Below are 22,712 nucleotides of genomic sequence, written 5' to 3'. Positions count from 1 at the left end.
TGACTGGGTTCTGGTAAATATTACTTCTCTTGGATGTTGGAGCTTCGATGTAATGAATGATGTATGTGCACAGCTGACATTGAAAGTCTGCTTTGCAATTTATCTTTGAAAGTTTATTTATGCTCACCAAATATCAGAGTTTAAAGGGAGTACCCATGAGCAGGATTTGTGACATTACAAGTAGTTACAAGCACTACAAGCCAATCCTGGTCCAAGAGGCAACTTACACAAGTGTGATGAAGAAACTTGATGCCTGAAAATTACACACACAGTCATTTTAGCTATGTAGCTATGAAACTCTTATCTAATGGGCTGGTATACAAATAAAAAACAAAACAAAAAAGCACAAACAGTTATTTGAACTGAGTACTTCTGTACAGCTTTAAAAACACCTGAGAATGATCTTCACACTCATCAGAGGCATTTAGTAAATTGTGAAGCTAAATACATCAAATAGTCTAATGTAAACATTAACCTAATGTCAATGTATTCAATTGTTAGCAGTAGGGATGTCCATGACTAGTCCACTAGACTTAATCATTGCTATTGTCACTAGTCGGTACCTAACATAGCAGTCATTTAATTTAATGTTTTAAATTTAAATTGATGCCCAATGTACGTAAATTATTATGCCCTAAATGTTATGTAGCCATCTGGCACCAGATGAAGCATCATTGCTGAGGAACCCCATAAATCTGCTAATCTCAGCCTGATCTTTGTTGTTGACACTATCATTTTTCTTTAAAGACGAAAGAACAAGACTGCAGATAAAAGCGGTGGAAATTAGCTTTCTCCGAGGGGTGGATGGGCTTTCCTTTAGCAATGAGGAGAGAAGTTCACTCATTCAAGAGGGGCTCAGAGTTGAGCTGCTGCTTTTCCACATCGAAGAGAGCCAGCTCAGGTGGGTGCCTCTTGGGTAAGGTGTTCTAAACTGGCATGTCCTACCGGGAGGAGGACACGGGGTAGACCTGCTGGAGAGATTACATCTAATTCCTCTGTGTTTCCCCCAAGTAGCCTGAGGAGGTGGCAAAAGGGACATCTGGGCTTCGTTGCCTAGGCTGCTACTCCCACGGCCCAAATTCGGATAAGCAGAATAAAATGGATAATTTATGGTTTTGTTATTTTAGATTTTAAGTCTCACTAAAGTGGTTGTGGTAAATTTTGGACCAGCAGTCATTCATTCATAATGCACAGCACAATGCACCGCACTTTCCAGTCACAGTTTATTAGTATATGAACTAATACATGAACATCTTTAACATGTTTCGTTTCTGATGAGGCTTTGGTGAACCAACTGAAGGACCAGATGTATCTTTTAAGTCCTGTGTCAAAACTTTCCTTGATTTTTTTTTTCTTAACGACATAACTTTCATATACTGTTCATCTGATGCAAATACTATTTCTGTTTGATTGTTTTGTTTTTTGTTTGTTTGGGGCTACACTGCACACCATGGCAACCTATGTCAGATTTACAGGTATACAAATTATGCCTGTCACACTTTGTTACCCGCTACCTGTTGCAAATATTTATTCCAATTTCTTTATCTATGAAACAAGCAAAAGGCAACAAATTGCCTAAAGGTACGATTGTCATGTGCAATTGGGCTGTTGATGTGTAGACACAACACTGATTCATCCTTCGAGTTAGTAGATGCCTTTTTTGTGTTTAAGTGATCCATGGGTCAGTGTTAAGTTGCATAACAAACAACATTCATCTGAAAATGCTCAGGTACAAGTAATTCACCAAAAATGAATAAAAAACCAAGTAATGGCCAAAAAAAAACTTTGAAAGACATTCAGACATCCTACTGCTCAAGAGCCATTTGAAAACATTATTGGAAATTCTGGCTCCTTAGAAGCGAAATATAAAGAAATGATGAGTGGGTTTTGCACAGTATTTGGAACTGGATGTGTTTGGACTGAATATTATTGGGACTTCTGAGCCATTCCCAGTATTATTTATTTTCCTCTGAAATACATTTTCGATTTTTTGGAGTCGAAAGTGAATTTTGTGATTAATTTGCAATTTGTAGTCACTGATTTCAAAGGTAAAGTATGGCATGGGATCTATTTCTGTATCAATAATCATGCAACCCCTTACTATCAAAACATTGAATGGAATATATTTTGCTAATATGAGTAACATCTAACCAGCATTTAATATATTTTTAGACTGCAGAACATAATACAATGCTCTGTGCTGTTACTTGCTATCTTCATCTACAACAACATGGGATTGCTTGTTAAACATGATTTATTCATTAGAATTGAATCTCCAGCTGTCAAATTCAGTACAAGTGTATCTGAAGTCTGACCATGCAACACCAATCAACTGGCCCCTAAAAACAAGCTTCAATCAGCTTTGGGACAAAAATACAATAAAAGAAAAAAAGTAATTTGGAAATGAGGACAACAACAACAACAAAAAACCATGATGAAATATCCTCACAAACTGGCTGATGAAAGTATTAAACACCTGACCAATTATATTTTGAGGTATTTTGAATCATAAGCAAAGCAACACAGGCCAAATTGCTGAAATACATAACATCTTTTAGTTTAACTAAGGGCTTTAAAGGGGACCTTTTTGCTATGTTGCAGTCACAGAGGGAAGTGCAAAGGAACATATTTGCAGCAGCTGAAATAAAGCTGAAATAAAAGGTATGAAATAATACACTGATCTGAGATCAAACAACAGTGTGTCATGTCTGTTTGCCTCATAACATCTGGCAAAAAAAAATCATGAACTGCGTGAGCTCCATTTTGGGAGCTAAAAAAAAGACTGGAAATAAAGCAACAGACTTGCTCATGCTGCCCCACATTTCTGATGCAAATGCAAGCAAGCTTGCACATGCATGGTTATGCACAAGTACACAATCACACAAGAAACCATAATGAGCTTATGGGTAATAAAGATGCATGTTTTCTAAAGATGTCCTTAAACTCTTTCCAGTTTACACATACAGTGCTGTGTGCTGTATTGAGATATCAACTTTTAATTTTCCCATTTCTATTTTTGCAATGCATATGGTGTAATTAGACATATGCATCACATAATGTCCTTATGGATTACCATAATTACCAGCAATCTCATCTATTGTCAGAGGACCGCATGGATGCATTATTTAAACATATGTATGAATGTGCGCACATGTGTGAAGTTTGTGCTGTAAGCCTGATATGAGACCATGACTACACCCCGTTAAGTTTCTTGCTTGAATGATTACTGGAAGCAGTGTTGCTGCATTTGACAGCGCACTGACCCGGACATACTTTATTCACAATGCGCTGTTGTTCCACTTCATGTTTTAAATGTCAGTGAATCTATGGTAAATGAGCAATAGCTAAACAGAACACGAGTAGGGAGTACTACTTCACTTTGCATGCTTTGGGGCACGAAATCCTTATACTTCATTGCATATTCCACAAAAAGAAACAAAAAAGAAAATGTAATTTGTGATGCCAATTACCAACTAGTTTGCTTTGTCATGAGCAAGACCATTATTTAAAATTGATTATCTGTATCACCTTAATTTAGGGGTTTTACCCAAAATTAAGCCAAAAATAAAAAAAGTCCATTTTCACTCCATTTGCTTTCTGTCCGAGCTATTTTTCTTTGATGTTCCCTAACTTTTGCAGTCACACACATACACACACATACTGCACAGCCTTCCACAGTTGCAGATAGATATATGCCCAGAGACATATCCACCCACACTGATACAACACCCACACCCAAACACAAATTAATGGTAAAAGAAAGAAAGACAGAAATCTGGCAAACTCATCTACCAACTGAAGTCTACACGTTGCACTCCATTTCAAGCCACTCTGGGAAAAACCAAGTGCGCATGTTTTCACTTATACTTGTGTGTCTTGCATATTTGCACAAGCAAGTCAATGTATATGGAACTGAATAGATGACATACATAAATACATTACATATTTTGGCACAACTGGCTGTTGTTTTCTGTGCAGTAGGTCTGGAAGGGAAAATTCATGCTTTTTTTTTTTAAAAAGGAAACCAACTAAAAAAAGCAAAGCAAACTAACTTGTTTAGGAGAAAAGTAGGAAGTCACACTTTAATTCCACTTGACTATATCCTTGATTTGTGTGTTTGCATGTGTGTGCCTGCCATAAGCCATAAACATCAGCTTGAATCCAAAAGTAAATAGATTACCAAATCAAGCGAGAGTGTAGATTTTACGCCACAAAAGAAGAGAAGGAAAGTTAAAAAAAAAAAAACCCCACACACACACACACACACACACACACACACACACACACACACACACACACACACACACACACATATAATTTTTTAAGTCAATCACACAAAGTTTATTAAAGACTTTTATGTCTTTTTGCTACCACCCCCACATTCCCCATCTATTTTAAATTGGTGTGATCCCGTTCAGGCGATCCCTGGAGTGCCCCTAAACCCCTCCAGAACCACGTCAGAAAACATCAGAGGAGCGGCGGAAAATGAAATAATAAACGGAACATAACACAGCAACCAATATCCCATCAAAGGAGCTGCTGAGGATATTAATATCGACGCTGAATGGAAAATGAGGCACTTAGACATACAAATCGGGCTGGTAAATTTGCATAAAAACAAGATTAGCATATGCACTGACAGGGAGGAAAAATGTTCCTCTGGCTTTTTTCTTTTTGGAATTGGTGGAACTAGTCGGGGTCTGGGATGCATCAGTAAACACCGAGTCTTTACTCACATGTAGTATATTCTGTGCCACATACTTTACAGAGGAGTCACTGATAAAGCTCTCACGAACATGCATACAAAAAGCTAAAAGAACTGAACTTAAAACAAAAAACAAACTTAAGTAAGGCCAAAATGTACTTTACTTTATGTGGTCAACTTTGGGTAAAAGGCTAGAATCTGTTATTATCAACTACGGCTAGGTTCATTTAGCTACCTTCACTGTATACGTAAAAGCGATGCTAATATGAGCTAGCAGTAAACTGAAGTGTACTGACCAGAAAACATGAATAGTGTCCCTTACTATTACTGTATGTAGGTGGTAAGTCGTATTTAAGTTTTAATTTTTAAAAAATGGTAACTTCAAATATTATAGTTTTTTATTAAATAAAAAAAAATGTCAGACAGTATCAAATCCCATTTCCTGGGATAGTACACTTGTTGTGCATGGGCCTAAACAAACCCCCCCTCCAGAACACCATCCCAGACGGCCTTAAGCATGGAACTAAATCTATATAAAAAGGAAAGAAAGAAAGAAAGAAACTGGCTACAGTGGAGAGAGGATGCCCGACACAGTAAAGGAGGGTGTGCTGACTGTACTTTTGTTAGAGTCAGCAGTTCGATCTCAGTATCGATAGTATCATTATCAACACTGGTATGGGTATAGGATAAATACTAGAATGACAGTACTTCGTAAGCGCAGTATGAAGTCTAGTGAATTGTGTTCAATAAAAAAGATATTTAGTTGGTAAGGGATCAACACCAAAATTTGCAGTATGGCACAACACTTTTCACTCAGCATTAGCAGTGGATTAGGGGAGGGGCCGTCAAGAGGGGCCATCGAGAGAGATACAGGTCATACAGGGTTTCACCTCTGTTCTAATCAGGCAAATCAAACCAATGCAGGACAGGCAGAAATTCATAATTCCATCTAGTCAACATTAAAGCCTGGCAATCAAAGCAAAACAGAATTGGCATTGTTCAGCAGCAGCTGTGTACACTTATTCTTTCAGTGACTTCATCCAGCTTGATTGAGCAGTTTTGTGTTGCTAAAAAAAAGGGAAAAAAAGAAGAAAAAACCTCAAAGTCTTCATTTCGTTGCTGCAGTTTTGCAGAAAGCAGATAGAGCCGACTGCACCCACCCACTCTTGTAGTACGCATATGAAAATGTAATTTCAGTGGTATTTTGGAGGTGTCACTGCAAATTATGAGACCAATTTCAATGAAAGTAAAGAAAAAACAAACAAAAGAGAAAGAAATCCTCGCTTGTACTTCAGCTTTTGAACATTTTCCTTGCTTGCCACTGAAATGTGAGCACAGATTATTTTGCACAGAATGAGTTCAACATTTGCTTCGACAGGCTTAGTTTCCTCTGCAAAATTAAAACATTTTCAAAAGTTTGCCTGCTCATTATGCTCTGAAAGATCAACTTGGTGATACATATAGACAAGAAAAAGGGAAAGGAAAGAAATGAAGAGTGGAAGAGCAGAGGAGAGCTAAAGATAGAGAGTCCAGGAAGTATTAACTTCAGTGATGTGGCAGGTCTAATAGATTGGGTGACATCAAACTCAAGGCTGTCAGTCTGTCTCGCTTTCTCAAACACACACACACACACACACACACACACACACACACACACACACACACACAGAAACTCCTTTTCTCTTTCTCCCTCTTCCAGCTTTGCCTGCATTGTGAACTGAAATGACACAGTGGCGTTCTCCTTCTGTTCAGCTAAACCGGTTACATGTGTTTTGGCCTTGTGTGTGTCCGTGTTGTGAGTATACTGCCTACCTTCCTCACACTGTCATTATTTTCTTCTGTTTTCTTAACACTTTTGTGAAAGGAAAAGAAGGAAGAAAAATAGAAACAAACCGCTACATGGTTGAGTGAGGTTGGGTTAAAGCTACATTTTTTGCTGTACCAAACAAAGGCGGTGGGTGTATGCGGCACTGAAGAGACAGGACACCAACCAGTTTTTTTTACTAGCATTTGTACAAAAAAAAGACTCAAAATAGATAAAAAGTCATAGTGTGAAGTCCATGTCGTGTTTATCTACTGTGTAAAGCTGAGCATCAGACAAATGGCACTCAGAGAAAGAATTAACCCACCGCATTCTCGCTGTGAGCAAAAATAAAACAGTCAGGAGAAGTGAATGAGGCGCTGGTCAAAGGCAGCCGGTTAACGCACCTGAGCCTGTGATTCCGGGTTCACCTGGGCAAGAGGCCGTGTTGTTGCACATGCGTGTTTCCCGCAGGGCACCGCTGCACAGTGTCCCATAGGGAGAAGAAACACACGATCGGGTCCTCACTTGCCAGCCCTGCCCACATGTCAGAGAACACACACTCCACTGCGACCATTCCTCCGCTGCTGGGTCACCTAAGGAGCAAGATGGACATGAACATGGAGAGGATAGTTATATACGCACAGTGTTTTTAATGATCCTGAGAGTCAGATGCGCGGCTAAGGTTGAATAACAAGAGAAATCATTCTTTCCTTTTATCACTTGTTCAAATAAAACACATTTGTAACAAGACTGCACTTTATTATCTCACAGCTTAATTTGGTGCCTTCACACGGATGTACTGCTGAAGTCTCCAAATGCATTTTTATAGAGGCAGTATGAAATTTTCAGCCAATTTCCAAGTGGTCTTGGTAACCCCACGCCACCCCACTTTCTACAAAAAAAACCCTGCCTGCTCTGTAGGAGTGTCATGATTCTGGTGTCTCCTCAGGTTAAACAGAAAAGAGACGAGGAAGAGGTAGAAGATGATCTCAGCTCTGCAGCTCAAAGTTTATACTGCTATGTAAAAGTGGCTCGTAATGCAAAAAGCCAACAAAAAAAGGAAAAGAAAAATGATTTCCATAAAGGGTAATTACAATAAATTCCTCGCTTTATAACGGAGTCCTAAAATGTCCCAACAAATGGAGCAGACAGAAACTATTACTGGAGATGTGTGACAATTTTCAAGTATATTTTCGCTTCCAGTTTTCACAGAAGCACCGCCAGCATTAAAAGATGTTTGCTTTATTGATTGCTGTTTAGCGGCTCTCGGATTCCTCTGCTCTTCTGTTTACCGTAAAAAAATGAAAAAAACAAACAAAAAAACCCATCAAAATCTGCTTTTGGAAAGCAGTGACACCGGTGCAACATCACAACAAAAAAAGACAAACAAAATTGTAACCTATGCAATTAACAAGGAGTAAAAAAAGAAACTTTTGGGAATGTGTGACAGGTGATGAAAGTGACACGATGTAGCTTTTTTTCTTTACTTATTCACACTAAGAGTGTTATTGTAAATAAATCTTGACGGGATATTAATGAAGATGATGATCATGCTCCAGGAAAGTTTTTTTTAAAGGTGATTCAATTAATTAATGGAATTATGGTAACACGTATGATCTCACCGCTAAAGGCCTTTAAGTCTCAAAGCAATTCTGTGTGTGTGTGTTTGTGTGTGTACATATTCGACTCTGTGTTGTAAGCACCCATATGAGATTAGGTGTTTAGACTTGATGGAGTCTAATTTGGAGTTCTCCAGGCAGCTGTGGAGAGGGTCCCATTGTTCCACTGAGCTACGCCCTTGAAAGCGAAAACGAGGAGCCAAGTCCCTCCACTTCTCTCTTTGTAAATTGTTTATGAGCGCCGTGTCCTTTGATGGAGGCGTCATCACATAGCAAAGAAGGAAATCAAATTAATTGCATGTCCGTTAATCGCATTACATCTTCATTAACATGCTGTGAGTCAGGGCTTAAGCTCATCACAGATGCCTAGAGGACTAGAAGAATGGGGGAAGAAGCAAGGAAGGGGAGGGGTAGACAGGGTAGGATGAGGACAAGATAGACCCAGGGGTTTCCCTCCTATTAAGGGACTTCCTCCTCTACGCCATATATATGAATATGGAAATGCATGTGCATGCAACATGGAATATCTTGTATGTTTAAGGCCGATTCGTATTATATTATATATACATACATGCATGTGACATTCTCATGGTTAATAGATCAGTCTTTGATTAATTTACTCTTTTTTTTCCCAGTCCTTTCCATTTTTTCCAAGTTTCACACGCCGACTCAAAAATTTCACACTTTCACAAACTCACACAAGTGAATGATTAAAGGTGGCAGCTGCCCTAGGTTTGCTCACCGAAAAGGAAAAGGTACACCTTACATAATTATTCATAAAACTGTTTTATAGAAAACTGAGGATTTTCAGTGGGACATACAGCCTGTAAAGGTCAGGTTGTCTTCTTTCGTTCCAGGCTCTGGGCACCATTGCACACTCATAATACTCACCTGTTTGTGCCTGAAACACACCTGGCTGGTCAGCTGATCGTGGTCTTTGGGTCTTCACCTTCAGGTCGTCATCATACGGGTCTGAAAAAAATAACAGACATTTTTTTTTTTCATTTTAATCTTAACTTCCTTTTGATTACATGGTACCGTTCAAAATATATGAGGGCTCCATGGGTTGCATGGGCAAATCAAACCTGAATTTAAAAGCTGTCGTAAATAAGCGCTCATCACCATCCACATTTCACTTTTATGTTCAGGAAAAGTAAAAAAAAAAATACAGGAAAGCTCAAGTACATCCAAAACACGACTCTGGCAAAATAAAAGTACAAACGCCTACATTTCCTTGGCTTAGTCCTTGTAGCAGGAAATTTAAAGAACATGACGAGACGTTTTAGCACACGCAGCGCGGTAACAGATAACAGACTGTCAAATCTAGTGTATAATCTCAGAAAATCAGGAGGAAGCAAATTTGAACTGGCTCATTAGAGGGGAACATTAGGAGGGGAAAACATGAAAAAAAGAAGACGTATATCTTCTTTTGAACGCATGCTGATGGTTCAGCGCAGCAAACCAAGTAAATAAAAGTTCTGGCTTGGAGATGAGACTCCACACACACATATAAAATGCACCAGCGGGACTTGATCTATCAAATATGTGAACATCTCACATAAGCGGTGAGCATTTCTGGAAATGGCATTAAGTCGGTCTCTGAGAGTTAGTGAAATCACACAACATATCTAAGTCAGTTTCATCTCAGCTGGTAGAAACGTGGAGGCATGTGTACAGGCCGTTCTGTCTGGTTCAAATGGATTTGTAGGCTTAGTTTCACCAATGCAAGTCTTAATCAACTCCCTCGGCGGGGGGAAACAATCTTTTCTTTCACAGATCTTTTTTTTTCTCCATCTGGATTCTTCTTACCCAATGGGATCTTTTTTGCAGCAGCTGCATTTATGGAAAAGGAGCTGACACACGTGGCGTATCTAAGGTACATTATCTGCACGGAATGTGATTGTGTGTCTGCGTATTCGATTACAGAGAGCAAAAGTGAAATTTCCTCGCGTTAGCCTCCATCAAGCAGTTGACCCAAGGAAAAACAGAGACGTTGCATATCCTCCCTATCCGGCACACACGCACACACTCACACATGCAAGTGTGAATGCCTGGGAAGTGTGTTGAGGCTCTGCCATGATTGCACAAACGCCCATTGCTACCAGCCCTTTAATTTGGCCTTTTAGAGAATCAACTCTTTGGTGGGGGGGAAAAACTCTTTACCCGTTTGCTCGTTTTCTGCATTGTTCTCAACGTGATCATTTAACAAAAGACCTTTTTTTTAAAATCAATGGAAAAAAAGTAATAATCCTGTTTACGTGCTGTCTGCGCTGTTGCAGGTTACAGCCGTGGGTAAAATAAATAACTGTTGTGCACATGTGTGGTCTGTTTGTTTACTTTTAAAAGAAACTAAAATGAGCAAATGGTGCACCGGGAAAGTATTTAATAAGACAATTAACAGATTTCATTTTCATCTAATTGAATCATTTCTTTAAAAACAAATCACATGTCAGCATTGCATCAGATTAGACAATCAAGCACAGAACGGAGATGCACATGCCAGCATGCCCAGGGATTTGAAGGAGTTTTCATTACGCAATCTTTCTCGGGTCAGCTCGTGGTACGGACGCCCACTTACTTAGCTGCAGGTTTTACAGTCATATTTTACACGGAAAATGTGAGACCTTGAGCGAGCGTATCGTGCTCCCAGAAATTTATGGCTTGCTTTGCCACAGTCCTGGGCTTTATTGACTGTACTCATCATTGACGCTACACTAAGATTAGTCATCCTCCTAAACAAGCAGCATTCATTAGCTGAAATATGGCGTCAAAAGGTAGCTTTTTCACTGCTCTTTTAGTTTTACTCTCAAGCTCAAGCTTGACTCATTGTTAGATTCCTTGAAACTGCAGCCTGGGAGACAAAAGATTCAGCAAGGGTTGAAGAAAATGTCTACACTACCTGACACCGTTGTTGGTAAGAAAGCACCCGTGGTTTCCGTATTATTTGCATCCAATTCAGTTCAGTTTTGTTTACATAGTGACAAATGACAAAAACAGTCACCTCGTGGTGCTTTATATTGTAAGGTAAAGACTCTACAACATTAATTGGCCAAGTTAAACAAAGTGTGTTAAGAAGGTGTGTTTGTTAAGGCCACCCATCCCTATATGTTCTCATCCCACATTCATCAGTGACTTTAGGGTAGAAAATCTGAGTGAAGCTGAATGATCTATGATATTCTATAACAGGAAACAATCAAGTCATCTGCCTCGATGCATACCACTTTAACTGGACAGTCTAGATTTTTTTTAATTGAACTTTAAGTATTTCAGAAAGTATGTAGAGTTAGTTTGAGCCCAATCCTGGTCCAGAGCAAATTAAGCCCAGTAAGTGCTCGAGGTCAGTGAAGCAGGACAGAAGAGTAAGGTCTCAAAATCTTTATCACCTTACTTGAGTGTATAGTTCTTTACAGAGACTGTACACTCAAGTTTGCTTCCCTCAATGCACAGATTTGTCTTCCTTTAGTTTGTCCACTTGTCTCTTTGGACATAGGTAGGGAAGTAAAATTTATTTATAGCACTTTTTATAGATAAAAATCACAAAGTGCTTGACAATGAAAAAAAATTATGTGACAGTTGGTTCATTCATGTAAGACACTGTTATGAAGATGTTGCAAGATGAGCATGTGGGAAAAAAAGTGTGTAGACAGTGTTGGGGAGTAGCAGAATATATGTACCGGTGTTACGTATTTAAAATAGAAAATATGAGTAACTTTATTCCGTTACAGTTAACGCTGGAATAGGTGATAATTAGAATACAGTTAATTTATTGAAATAAATGGATTACACTGCGGTCTTTTCCTTTTTCATATGTTAGGCTATCCCCTTTCAGATTTTGGTAATTCCACACATTGCCGGAAACCCAAGGAAACACACAATAAGAGGCTCTAACGTAAGCGTCCTGTTAATGTTGGTGGCATCAGTTACACAATGGACACGGAGCCAGCACAACAGAACCATCAGTCCACGGGCAGGAATGCATTTCTTACTTGGAAATTTCGACACCACTTCACATTTAAAGAAGAAAGGGATAGGTGAAATCTGACCGTGCAACGCAAACTCTGTTTGCCAGCAAACAAGCTGCTCTCAGCGTCAAAAGACTCCACCTTCAACCTAAAGAAACATCTGGAAGTAAGTTCTTTTTTAAAAACTAATGTTAGCCTACTGCAACTCCCTTGTTTCAGTTGTGGTAGCTACCTGGGTTATGTGCCACCTCAATATCTTTGATGTACTATTGTTGTGTGATTTATTACTATTACTGCATTACAACCTGCTGGCTGCAAATAATCATGTGCAGTTCTGAAAGCAGACAAAAAGAAACGTATAACTGAACTGAAAATAAATATGGCAACAACGAACTATGGAATTTTAATGAGACATGGCAAAGTTCAAGGAGTCACCGAGTTTGTGAACCAGTGAGTGAACAAGACAGTCATGGTGCGCTTCCACTGGGGTGCTGAAGTGTTGCTGTGCTTCCTAGCACTGGACACATGATGGACAAGCCATTAGAAAGTGATGATAGATGGTTGACAGTTGCTGTCCCTCTCCTTCTTCTTATGATTGGTGCATGCCGCTTGCGGGCTGTCTTCTCCCAGACTTCAAAACTAAATGAATATAGCGACTCGCTTACAAACTTTCTTCATCCATCTTCTTCTGCTTATCCAATTCTTATCCGGAGGTGGGTGGCTGTCCCAGCTGTCATGGGCCAAGAGGCAGAGTACACCCTGAAGAAATCACCAATCTGTTGTAGGGCTAACACATCAAGACAAACAACCATTCACGCTCACTTAGACTCACCAATTAATGAACCCCATGCATCTCTTTGGACTGTGGGAGGAAGCCTGAGAGCCCCTCATGCAAACTCCACATAGAAAGGCCCCCAGGCTGGAATTGATGCCAGGACCTTCTTGCTTTAAGGCAACATTGATAACCACCACACCAATGTGCTGCTCCAACCTTCCTTCATTATGAGAACTCTTAACACATGTGATGCAAGAAATAAGTTATGATTTTGCTGTACCTGTCTTTTGCATTGACAACAGATAGTTTTTCACAAGTTAACGGAGGTGTAGCGTAGTAGACCCAACACCCCTAGTTCCCTTGAAACAGCCTACACTTCAGCTTCATGTAAATGAAGAACTGGCAAAATGTAACGTCGTGCAACCAGAATGCATTAGCATGTGCTACGTCCCTGGTCAAGAGGTAACCTACACACAAAATTATTTGGGACTTCCCACTCTTCACCACACCAAAGGAAGAGTCAACCAGGTCCAAGATACTGAACAGCAGTTTATCTGCACATAAACTCACACACACACAAATCAACACGAGGCCCGATTTGCGCCCAAACTGGCAAACTGGCGTTGTTTCATTGCACATACATTTCAAATGATCATGTTTTTTTTTCATCCTCCATGTTCTTCTCTAATTTTCAAATCTTCCAACTCCCACACCAGAGGTTCACAGTCTGTCTTTTTGCCTTACAGCCCCTCTCCCTCTGTCTGTGGCCTTTTTCTCTCTCGGTTCTATAACAAGATGAGAATTTAGAAGCATGTTAGAAGGATCGATGTGAGATGAGCTTTGGCCCCCCGCGAGATGAGCGGTGATCAAAACAATAAACAAAAACTTCCAAAGACCCTCCTACTCTTCCGTAACCAAAGTGAAAAGGCAAGCAAACGAGTCCTCTAACCTGAGCACCTAAGCACAAAAACATGAAAAATAATTCTCAATAAAAAGGGTTTTTACCGGTTACAAAGACTATTTTTTGCCAGCAGCTCACAGCTAACAGCACAAATATCGGATTTCACTCTCTCAACTCTCGGATTGAAGTTTGAATTCCCAATTATGCTACCTAAACAAAACTCCCCGTTCAAATACCAAACTATCTGCTGGCTCACTGATAGATAGGGAAGAGGGGAGGAGAGAAGGGTGAAGTGGAGTTCAAGAGGGTGTAAACAAATATTACACATGATCATGGATCATGACACATGGATGCCTACACATACGACAAACGAGAAGCGTGGAATTGACAGATCCGATGGGGTTGACCATTAAGCGGGGGCATCTCTCGCTCGTGACCACTGAGCCATTAGCGCTATATCATTCTCATGACTGATTGGTGATATTGAACTTACTGCTTAGCACTGTATAAGCAGAAAAGGAGGGAATGAGCGGGTGAAGGACTCAGAAAGATTATAAACAGAATCAGGTGAACTGTGTCCAAAAAAAGACTTTTTTCCCCAACTGCTGAAGACCAGGGAGGACTATTTTTCTCTTTCTTGTTATTGCGCTCTCTCTTGCTCTCTCTATCTCGCTTCCTCTTCTCTCTCTCTCTCTCTCTCTCTCTCTCTCTCTACGTCAGGTCTGCAGCACACAAGAGGATTTAGATGGACACCAGTGCGGAGTCCACTGCAATAGAAAGGAGAAATCAATATAGATAAACCCCTGAGTACTGACCTTTACAAACCACACAATATTGTTTAATGTTCTGAACTGCACTTTAATGGACACGTCATTGCACACTTCATGAAATAGTCTTATTGTCTTTTATCCTTACATTTCCCCTAAACAATTTTAGCTGTCTCTTCATCGTCAGGGGAACCTGTTTCCCACGTATAGCCGGCAGTATCACTTGTAGTCATTAGTAGGGTCGATAATCCTCTGATTGGTTAGGAGCACAGGTTAAGACCTGATATTTTATTTGTAGCGTAGCTGTGCATTAATGTTGTCTGTGGAGCAAAAACACGGCAATGAACAAATCGCTAGTCGTATAGTTAAAATTTGTAAACAAATAGATAGATCAAATAATCACAGGTCATTAGCTCCTGCAGTTCCGGCCTGCTTTTAAAGCAAGCTGTTAGTCATTTCAGATTTTTTTCACATTTGGATGAGCTTTCTGATTTCTGTTGGGAGCAGGGATTATATATGCATTTATGTGTGGTAAAACTAAGCATGATACATGCTTAGTAGAGCTAACAGCACAGCTAGCACTGAAGCTTTTTTAGCATTGGCTTTGGACTGTGCGCTAACAAAGTGCTAATAAATTAATACAATTTCAATAAATTTCAATAAACATCTGTTATCATGTTTCTTTTTGCCAAACTTATGTCAATCAAACATAAAATGCAGTTATGTATTTTTGGATCTGCAGAAGCAGAAAAGTTTCCCAGAAGTCTATGGTTTGCTGGTCATTTGAGGATAACCACTTTACTTGCTTGCCTAGTTGGAACCCAACTGCTAAGAAGAAGAGAAAACAAGTGGCTCTTGACCATTCTCATCTGCCTCTTTGCCCAAGGCTGCTATCTCATCTCAGCCTCAAAGTGCTAATAAAGTAGCATGTAGAACTTGAAATCCCATTCACATCCCTTGGTGGGCACCCATCAGCATAGAGACATTCTGGCTGCATCTGAAGGGAGACACGAGCGATATGACAGCAAAGACCATGCAGGCCAGGATGTGGCACGTACACACCCGGAGACACACGCGCACACACATCAGCACAACAGAAGTAAATATAGCTGATAAATAAGCGTCATGCAGTAAAGCAGTTTTGAGCCATACAAAGCAGCAGGCAGTGGTAGGGGATTGGGCCAGAGTCAGTTAGAGCCACAGGCTCCTTTGTCAGACTGAGCCGGGATTTAAGCCTGCTGGGAGGGCTGTGTGCATGTTCATGTTTGTGTGTGTGTGTGTGTGTGTGTGTGTGTGTGGCTGGGAGACTTATTGTAATATGGTAAAACAGCTGTGTTAACTAAGTGAAATGCACAAATAGTAGTGGCACAGAAATGTTTGCTGGTCGCTATCGTTGGCTCTTTTGTTGGGCCGTCTGACCAAACACACTCTCCTGCACACGTACAATCAAACAATCACAAAATCGCACACACACGCACACACACGCACACACACGCGCGCGCACACACAGAACTATTTCTCAGCCGTACATCAAATCTGAGCTTATAGCTCTCTGGTGCTGTCCATTTACTCCAGGGTCCATCTGGGAGAGCCCAAACTGATAGAAGCGCACCATAATGGACTTTTTATAAGCTACTGGACAGACAGACCCACTCCATCTCTCACTCTGTTACTTCTCCTCTCTCACCTCTTACTCTCTCAGCTAGCAGATATGAAGAGGGAAGCTGAATCTGGTTGGTGCAGGACACTGGCTGGCTGACTACGGGGGCACTCAAGGTCATTTCAAAATGGATTCAGCCCCACAGGCTGACTGTTTTTTTGGTTTCACACCTCCAAATGTATACCCACGTACACAAAAATCAACACGAGCCCCTGTGTAAGTCCAAACTGCCAAATTGGCGGTTTCACTGCACTTACATTCTCAATCTCAAATTGCCCTTTTTGTTTTTCTTTCTCCATATCGTTCTCTTATTAGATAATTTTCAAATCTTCCAACTCCCACACCAGAGTGGCTTGGTCTGTCTTTTTGCCCTCCACCCCCTCTCCCTCTGTCTTCTACCATGGCCTTTTTCTCTCTCGGTTCCATAACAAGATGAGAATTTAGATGGATTTATAGTTGAGTAGACTCTGAGCGAAGCTGCAGAGCTGCAATCACACCGCAATCGATGAAGGGATGTCTCACACTGGACTGATGAATTACAGATAGTGGTTTAGCATGTTTACGCAGCTGCATCCGTACAGTGCATTTACAATAAGCCAGTGTAGCTGTGTTTGCCATCATGGCTGGAAGCATGTTAACAGGATCAATGTGCGATAAGCTTCAGCCCCTTGTGAGTTTGTTGCAAAGCCAGTGTTTCTGGACTTTGTCCTCTGCCTCTGCCTGACACATGATATGTAAAGTTACCACAGCCGCAAGGTGAAAACCTTGGGTCCACATTTAAACACATAGTGTCTGCTATCCCAGCAGTAAGAGGCACGCATGAAGGTTATATTTTACTTACTTAGATACAAGTGACATTGTTGTTGTCAAATTTGGTGCACTTTTTTTTGACTGTAGCTGTAGAGGACAGAATCACTCAGTTTTATCAGAAAATACACTTCCGTGAATTACTTAGCTTAGTTATTTAATCCCCCTCTTTTCTCAGGAAGCAGAAGGATCCTCTGGAGACAAAACAAACTTCGGACTTGCAAAAATTTAATTAAATTTAAACATCTAGATTAAACAGAAATGTTGCAAGTACATATAAATTATCCATTGTTATGTTTTTCTGCTTAAGAATTGAAAGCCTGCTGCAATAAAACCCATCCAAGTTTAACCCACCAGCCAATTTGCTACTGATGACTTTTATGGCTGAACAGAATGGACATTTACTTTGGTGGAAATGGATAAGCACATCACAGAATGCAGTTACTAAAGCTAAATGCAAACAGAAAGAAAAATCAAAAATCCACAAAATGATTCCATCCAGAGATGGAGTTGACCACTGATGCGTACGCTGACAAACGGCCCGCCATGTTCCTGCCAGCTTCCTCAGACTTCTGTGCTTCTGGGATCACAGACTATGCATCTCTCCCAAGTCGATGCAGCTGAAAGAAGGTGTGTACACGACTTCTGCCGCATGAAAAGAATAAAGCAAAATAAAATTTGGCCAGCGTGCGTGACGGGCTGCCAAGCTTATTCCACACTTCAGCATCAACACTGGTCCATAAAAACTGACAAATGCAAAGCACAGCTCTCATGCTTGATTTGCAGAGACTCACTTGTTAATGGAGCCTAACACTGGGGAATTAACTAGGGTTTATGTTGCATATATGGTTCCCACACCTAATGTACTGCATATTTACAAAAGAAATTGGGGTAATATCAAAATGTAATTATATCATAATTTGAATAAGTTTAATTCTAGTGGAATTATGCCCTTTGTTTGTTCCAGCTGTTTAAGTCAATAAATAACTGCAGGTTTATAGGATCGACAGGTGAACTGCCACACAAAGAGCTACAGTTTATATTTGTATTTATTTGTTACACAGATGCTATCCTCAGGCTGAATAGTCCTGAATTCCCTACAGCTGTCCAAGCCTTGCATGTTACTGTTAGCCCTGTATGGTATGAATTTGAATGTTTTTTGAGGAAAAAAATATAATCCACCAAACTTATTGAGAGCTTGGGGGGGCTTGTTGATATATTAATCAAAAATATATCATTTGGTTTGTTGCCTGAGGGAAACACCATGCACGAGAGGGATAGTAGAAGCCAGATTCAGCCACTGAAATCAAATATAGTTTTGCTGTCCACTTTTTTTTCTCCCTGTTCTTTCATCTTAACTTCAAAGTCATCATTTGAAGTGGTGGTTACTGCATCAGCATTGTGTGCATGGGTGTGACATCTCTCGTTAATATTTAAATTCAATGGTCCTTTATGGCAGTAAGGTTTAAATAAGAAATAATTATTGATACCAGTTGTTTCATATTAATCATAAAGTGCATTTTCAGAATTTTATGTGTGTTTAGGAAATTATTTATAAAAATAAGATTATAAATCTTATAAATAAGATTTGTGAGCAATAAGAACAGTAGATTTGGGCTGATAATTATAAATGAAATATGATTATGTTGTGGTAGTTTAGATTTAAATGCACAGCAGAACCTCTGGACAATTTAAAGTTTCAGATTATCCAAATAACACATACTGACAAGTTGGTGGCCTCTAAATGATTAAACTACAGTAAAGAAAGTGGCACTTGTAACAAATACCACAGAACATGTCCACATCCATGCTAGAAGCTTTGTGAGGCTGAATTTGGGCAAATCATTGCCTAGAGCTAAAGTAACATGGTAACAGTGACGATGCTTACAATCCTGTGACATATTAAACATTTTTACCTGGTTTAATATCAGTGTTTGCTGTTTGATGAAGTTTCAACAAATGAAAGTTTAAAATAGTATGCTGAATGGTTCCAATGGTCAAAAAGGTTGGAGTGGTTTTTATCGCTACTGTGTCCCCCCCAAAAAAGCTTTTAAACACATAAATCCAGGGGGGTAGTGAATAGTTGATAAAGTCTTCTGTCTCTCCAGCCTCATCTTCGTTTATTTGCATGTTATGCAATATATTAGATGACATAGGACTCAATCAACACTCCTTAAATATCAGTATTTAAGGTCTTTTTACATGTAAGTTTGTTTTACTCTTGCATGACATATACATGATACATTTGATAACCACTCTCTCTGCCTTCATCGTCTTTATTCCCTCTCTTTCGCTACAGTTGCCACGTATAGAATATCACCCTCAACACGCCCCCAAACCAAACTTGGCTTTTCACCGTGACGCGTTTCACAACAGCGTTATGTATGTACATGATGCAGCCACACGAAAAGATCGATTACTGCTCACATTTGCCTCTGCAGTGGGATGCTGTTACCATAGCAACCTCGTCATGCTGATGCTGTAAAAGAGGGGGGCCGTGCAGAACGGTGGAGGGAAGGAGGGAGGGGACGGAGGTGGATTATGAATTGGTGTCCACACTCTGTCGCCGGTCCTGTCTGAGAGGGAGAGAGAGCGAGTGGAGCCGGCGGACCGCTGTTCTCGGCTGCCGTGAAGGGCAGCTGCTGTGCTCTTTGTGCTAGAACCTTTGTGTTTCTTTCATTTTGATTCTTCTTTGCTGTTTCCTTCTGCTTTCTTGGTTTGTTTTTATGTCTTCTTCTTCTACATTTACTTTTATTTATGTATTCATTTATTTTTAGCTTTGTATTCAACTTTTCCCCACTACAGCATGTAAAGGTTTCACACATGAATGTTTACAGATTAAACTGCAATATATAGACACAACAACCAAATTCATAGCAGCTCTTTTGCCATGTGTTAACTAATCACAACTGCTGATGTTGGTCATACACACCTACACCTGTTCAACTGCTAATTAGCACAAATATCTAATCAACGAATGATATGGCAGCAAATCAGTGCATTTAGACATGGTCATGATGACCTGTTGACGTTTTAACTGACCATCAGAACGGGAGAGAAACGTGAAATAAGTCACTCTGAATGTGGCTGTTCTGAGTCTTTCAGAAACTGCTGATCTGCTGAGATTTCTTGCAGAACCATGTGTAAGATTTAAAGAGAAGGGTCTGAAAAAGAGAAAATATCCAGTGAGCAGCAGTTCTCTGAGTGAAGATGTCTTCTTAATGCCAGAGATCAGAGGAGAATGGCCAGATTAATTGGAACAGATAGAAAGACAACAGTAACTCACACAAACACTCTTTTCAAACAAGGTATGTAAAGAGCATCTTAAAACACATACCATATACAGTAGCACACCGGGGTGTCACTCTTGTCAGCTAAAAACAAGAAACTAAAGCTGCAATCCATATGGGCTTAACAAAATTGGATGACAGAAGATTGGACAAATGTTGCCTGGTCTAATGAGTTTCAATTTCTACTGCCACATTTGGAGAGTAGGGTCAGAACTTGGTGTAAACAACATTAAAGCATGAAAAGTCCTGTTGGTGTGAGCGATGTTTTCATGACACACTTTGGGCCACTTAGTATTAAATGAGCATTGTTTAGATGCCACGTCCTACCTGTTCATGTCCATCCTGTTATGACCACAGTGTAGCCATCCTCTGATGGCTGCTTTAGCAGGATAACACACCATGTCACACACCTCAGATCACTCGAAATTGGTTTCTTAACCATGACAATTAGCTCACTTTACTCAAATGACATCTTTGGGATAAGGTGGAACACGAGATTCACACATGGATGTGGAACTGAAAAAGCTGCAGCCACTGTGTGATGGTGCCATGTGAACATGAACAAAAATCTTTCTAGAACTTTGTTATTATTTGCCATGAAGGCAGCTCTGAAGGCCAAAATAAGCATAATGAACAAAAGTATGTTCATTCATGCAAGGCATCGTTTCCTCTTTGCAGTAATTAACAATGAAAAGGCTGGCTTTGTTCCCTGAAAAAAGGAAAAACAGCTACTTAGGGGGGAAAAAAGCCAGATCTTTACTTTAGATGCCAAATCTACATATCCAGGAACAAAACGTGGAAGCCAAATCAACCCAGGGCAAACCCTAGCAGGTGGATTTCATGACTCATAAGAGAGCACAATGAGAACAGTCTCAAATAGCTAGACTTTAGTTCTCCACTTTCCTTTCCTTTGTGAGAAGAGGCAGAAAAAATGATACACCTGCCCTCAGTCTCCTCTCCAGAGTATACAAACACTCACACACCACTCACTTCTGCTCTGTCAATTACCTTTCATCAGTGGGAAGGGTCAGCACAGCAGGACAGAGGGGAAATCATGTGGGCCTCTCATGCTCATTGCATGTGGACATGCAACAGAAGCATGACTACACACAAGCATGCGCACATTCAGACATGCTTAGTTTGGCTCAGCTGTTCCCCCAATCTACAAGACATTTTTCCTCATTCCACTTTTGACATGACAACATCATGGCAGCACGGGAGGTCAATAAATAACTAAATAAATAACTAAAACCACTTTGCTCTTTGCAAACTCAACTCCTTTATTCTGTTGGATAAGTGTGTAGATTATACACACTTACAGTTTGCTCCAGCTGATTTTGGACTTTCATTTAGACATAACAGCTCTTTGCTTGCCCGCTATCGGGCTCATTAGAATAAGTGCTAATGTGTGTTACTTCTCTCAATATATGTGATTTTCTAGGAAAGCTATGTATTTAGAACAATACGCTAGACAAATGAATATGATTCCCTGAACCCATTCAAACTAACAGGCACAAAAATGATTCCACATTCATACAATGATTATTTGTGCATAATGAAAAGTTACTTTTATAGTTTCAGATCATAAAATCAGATAGTTGGAATATGGAGACTTCAGTAATGTGCAGTTCAGCTCTTCATATCAGCATTAGGAATTTGTAATGGTAAGGTAAATCTCCATCAAGTGACCGCTGGGAGCCCTCACAAGGTGTCTCTGTGATAAAAATGTGTGTTTTGTGTTTTTTAGCAGATGATGAGCTTTACTGAGGCACTGGGGTTACGCTTACATTAGGTGATGAGTGTTAACTGCTTTATTTGTGCATTAGCATCACTGTAAGGCTTTTGTAACTTGTAAATGGTTTCCTGAATGTTACAGCTGTAATTTTTTAAAATTTTTTACATTGTCACAAATGTGAAATCAGCACCATATGAATATTCTTTAAAGGGTCAAGCCTTACTGTATGGCACGTTAATTGACACTAATATCACTTGCTTCAAACAAGTGACAGTTACATTGCTTGATGAGTCTCTCATCTCATCTAATGTTTTTTTAGCTATAGACAGCTGTCTCTTATCAGATGTACAAGCCTTATCTGCGGAGCTTAAATGGATCACATTATATCCCTTTAAAATTTAGTTGTGATTTGCATTGTGATTGCATGTGCATTTCAGTGGGATTAAATCTGCTTTGTGACCATGCTTGTTAAATCTAGGCTTAAAGATTGATTTATAGTCAAGAATTGAAAGCCTGTTGTTTGATTTATACTGGTGCCCTGATGTGTCTCAATCTCTTTGTTACCACAAGTCAAACTGAACAGATCATGCTGGACTTTGAGCTAAAAAGGACTGACTTACTACAGTACTGTGCAAAAATCTTGAACCAACCAGCATGTAATAATAATAAATAATAATACAATTTATT

The 22,712-nt window shown here is 39.9% G+C and overlaps 1 protein-coding gene across 4 annotated transcripts in view; it reads right to left on the bottom strand.

Moving 5' to 3' along the window:
- Positions 1-22,712, bottom strand: part of adgrb2 (adhesion G protein-coupled receptor B2) — a 253,991-nt gene that overhangs the window by 127,664 nt on the left and 103,615 nt on the right. For all 4 annotated transcript variants that reach the window (XM_085262313.1, XM_085262315.1, XM_085262314.1 and 1 more), the window contains 2 exons: positions 9,020-9,100; positions 6,914-7,102 (listed from right to left, as the gene is read on the bottom strand). In XM_085262313.1, coding sequence (XP_085118439.1) covers positions 6,914-7,102; positions 9,020-9,100 — 270 coding nt within the window. The remainder of the gene's footprint in view (positions 1-6,913; positions 7,103-9,019; positions 9,101-22,712) is intronic.

Source organism: Mchenga conophoros, linkage group LG22, assembly GCF_057382185.1.
Source record: "Mchenga conophoros isolate Kocher_MC1m ecotype Shallow Benthic linkage group LG22, M_conophoros_male_GT1.1, whole genome shotgun sequence".
In the NCBI taxonomy this organism is placed as follows: domain Eukaryota; kingdom Metazoa; phylum Chordata; class Actinopteri; order Cichliformes; family Cichlidae; genus Mchenga; species Mchenga conophoros.
The sequence above is the reverse complement of the archived record's forward strand: the minus strand, read 5'-3'. Positions and strand labels throughout refer to the sequence as shown.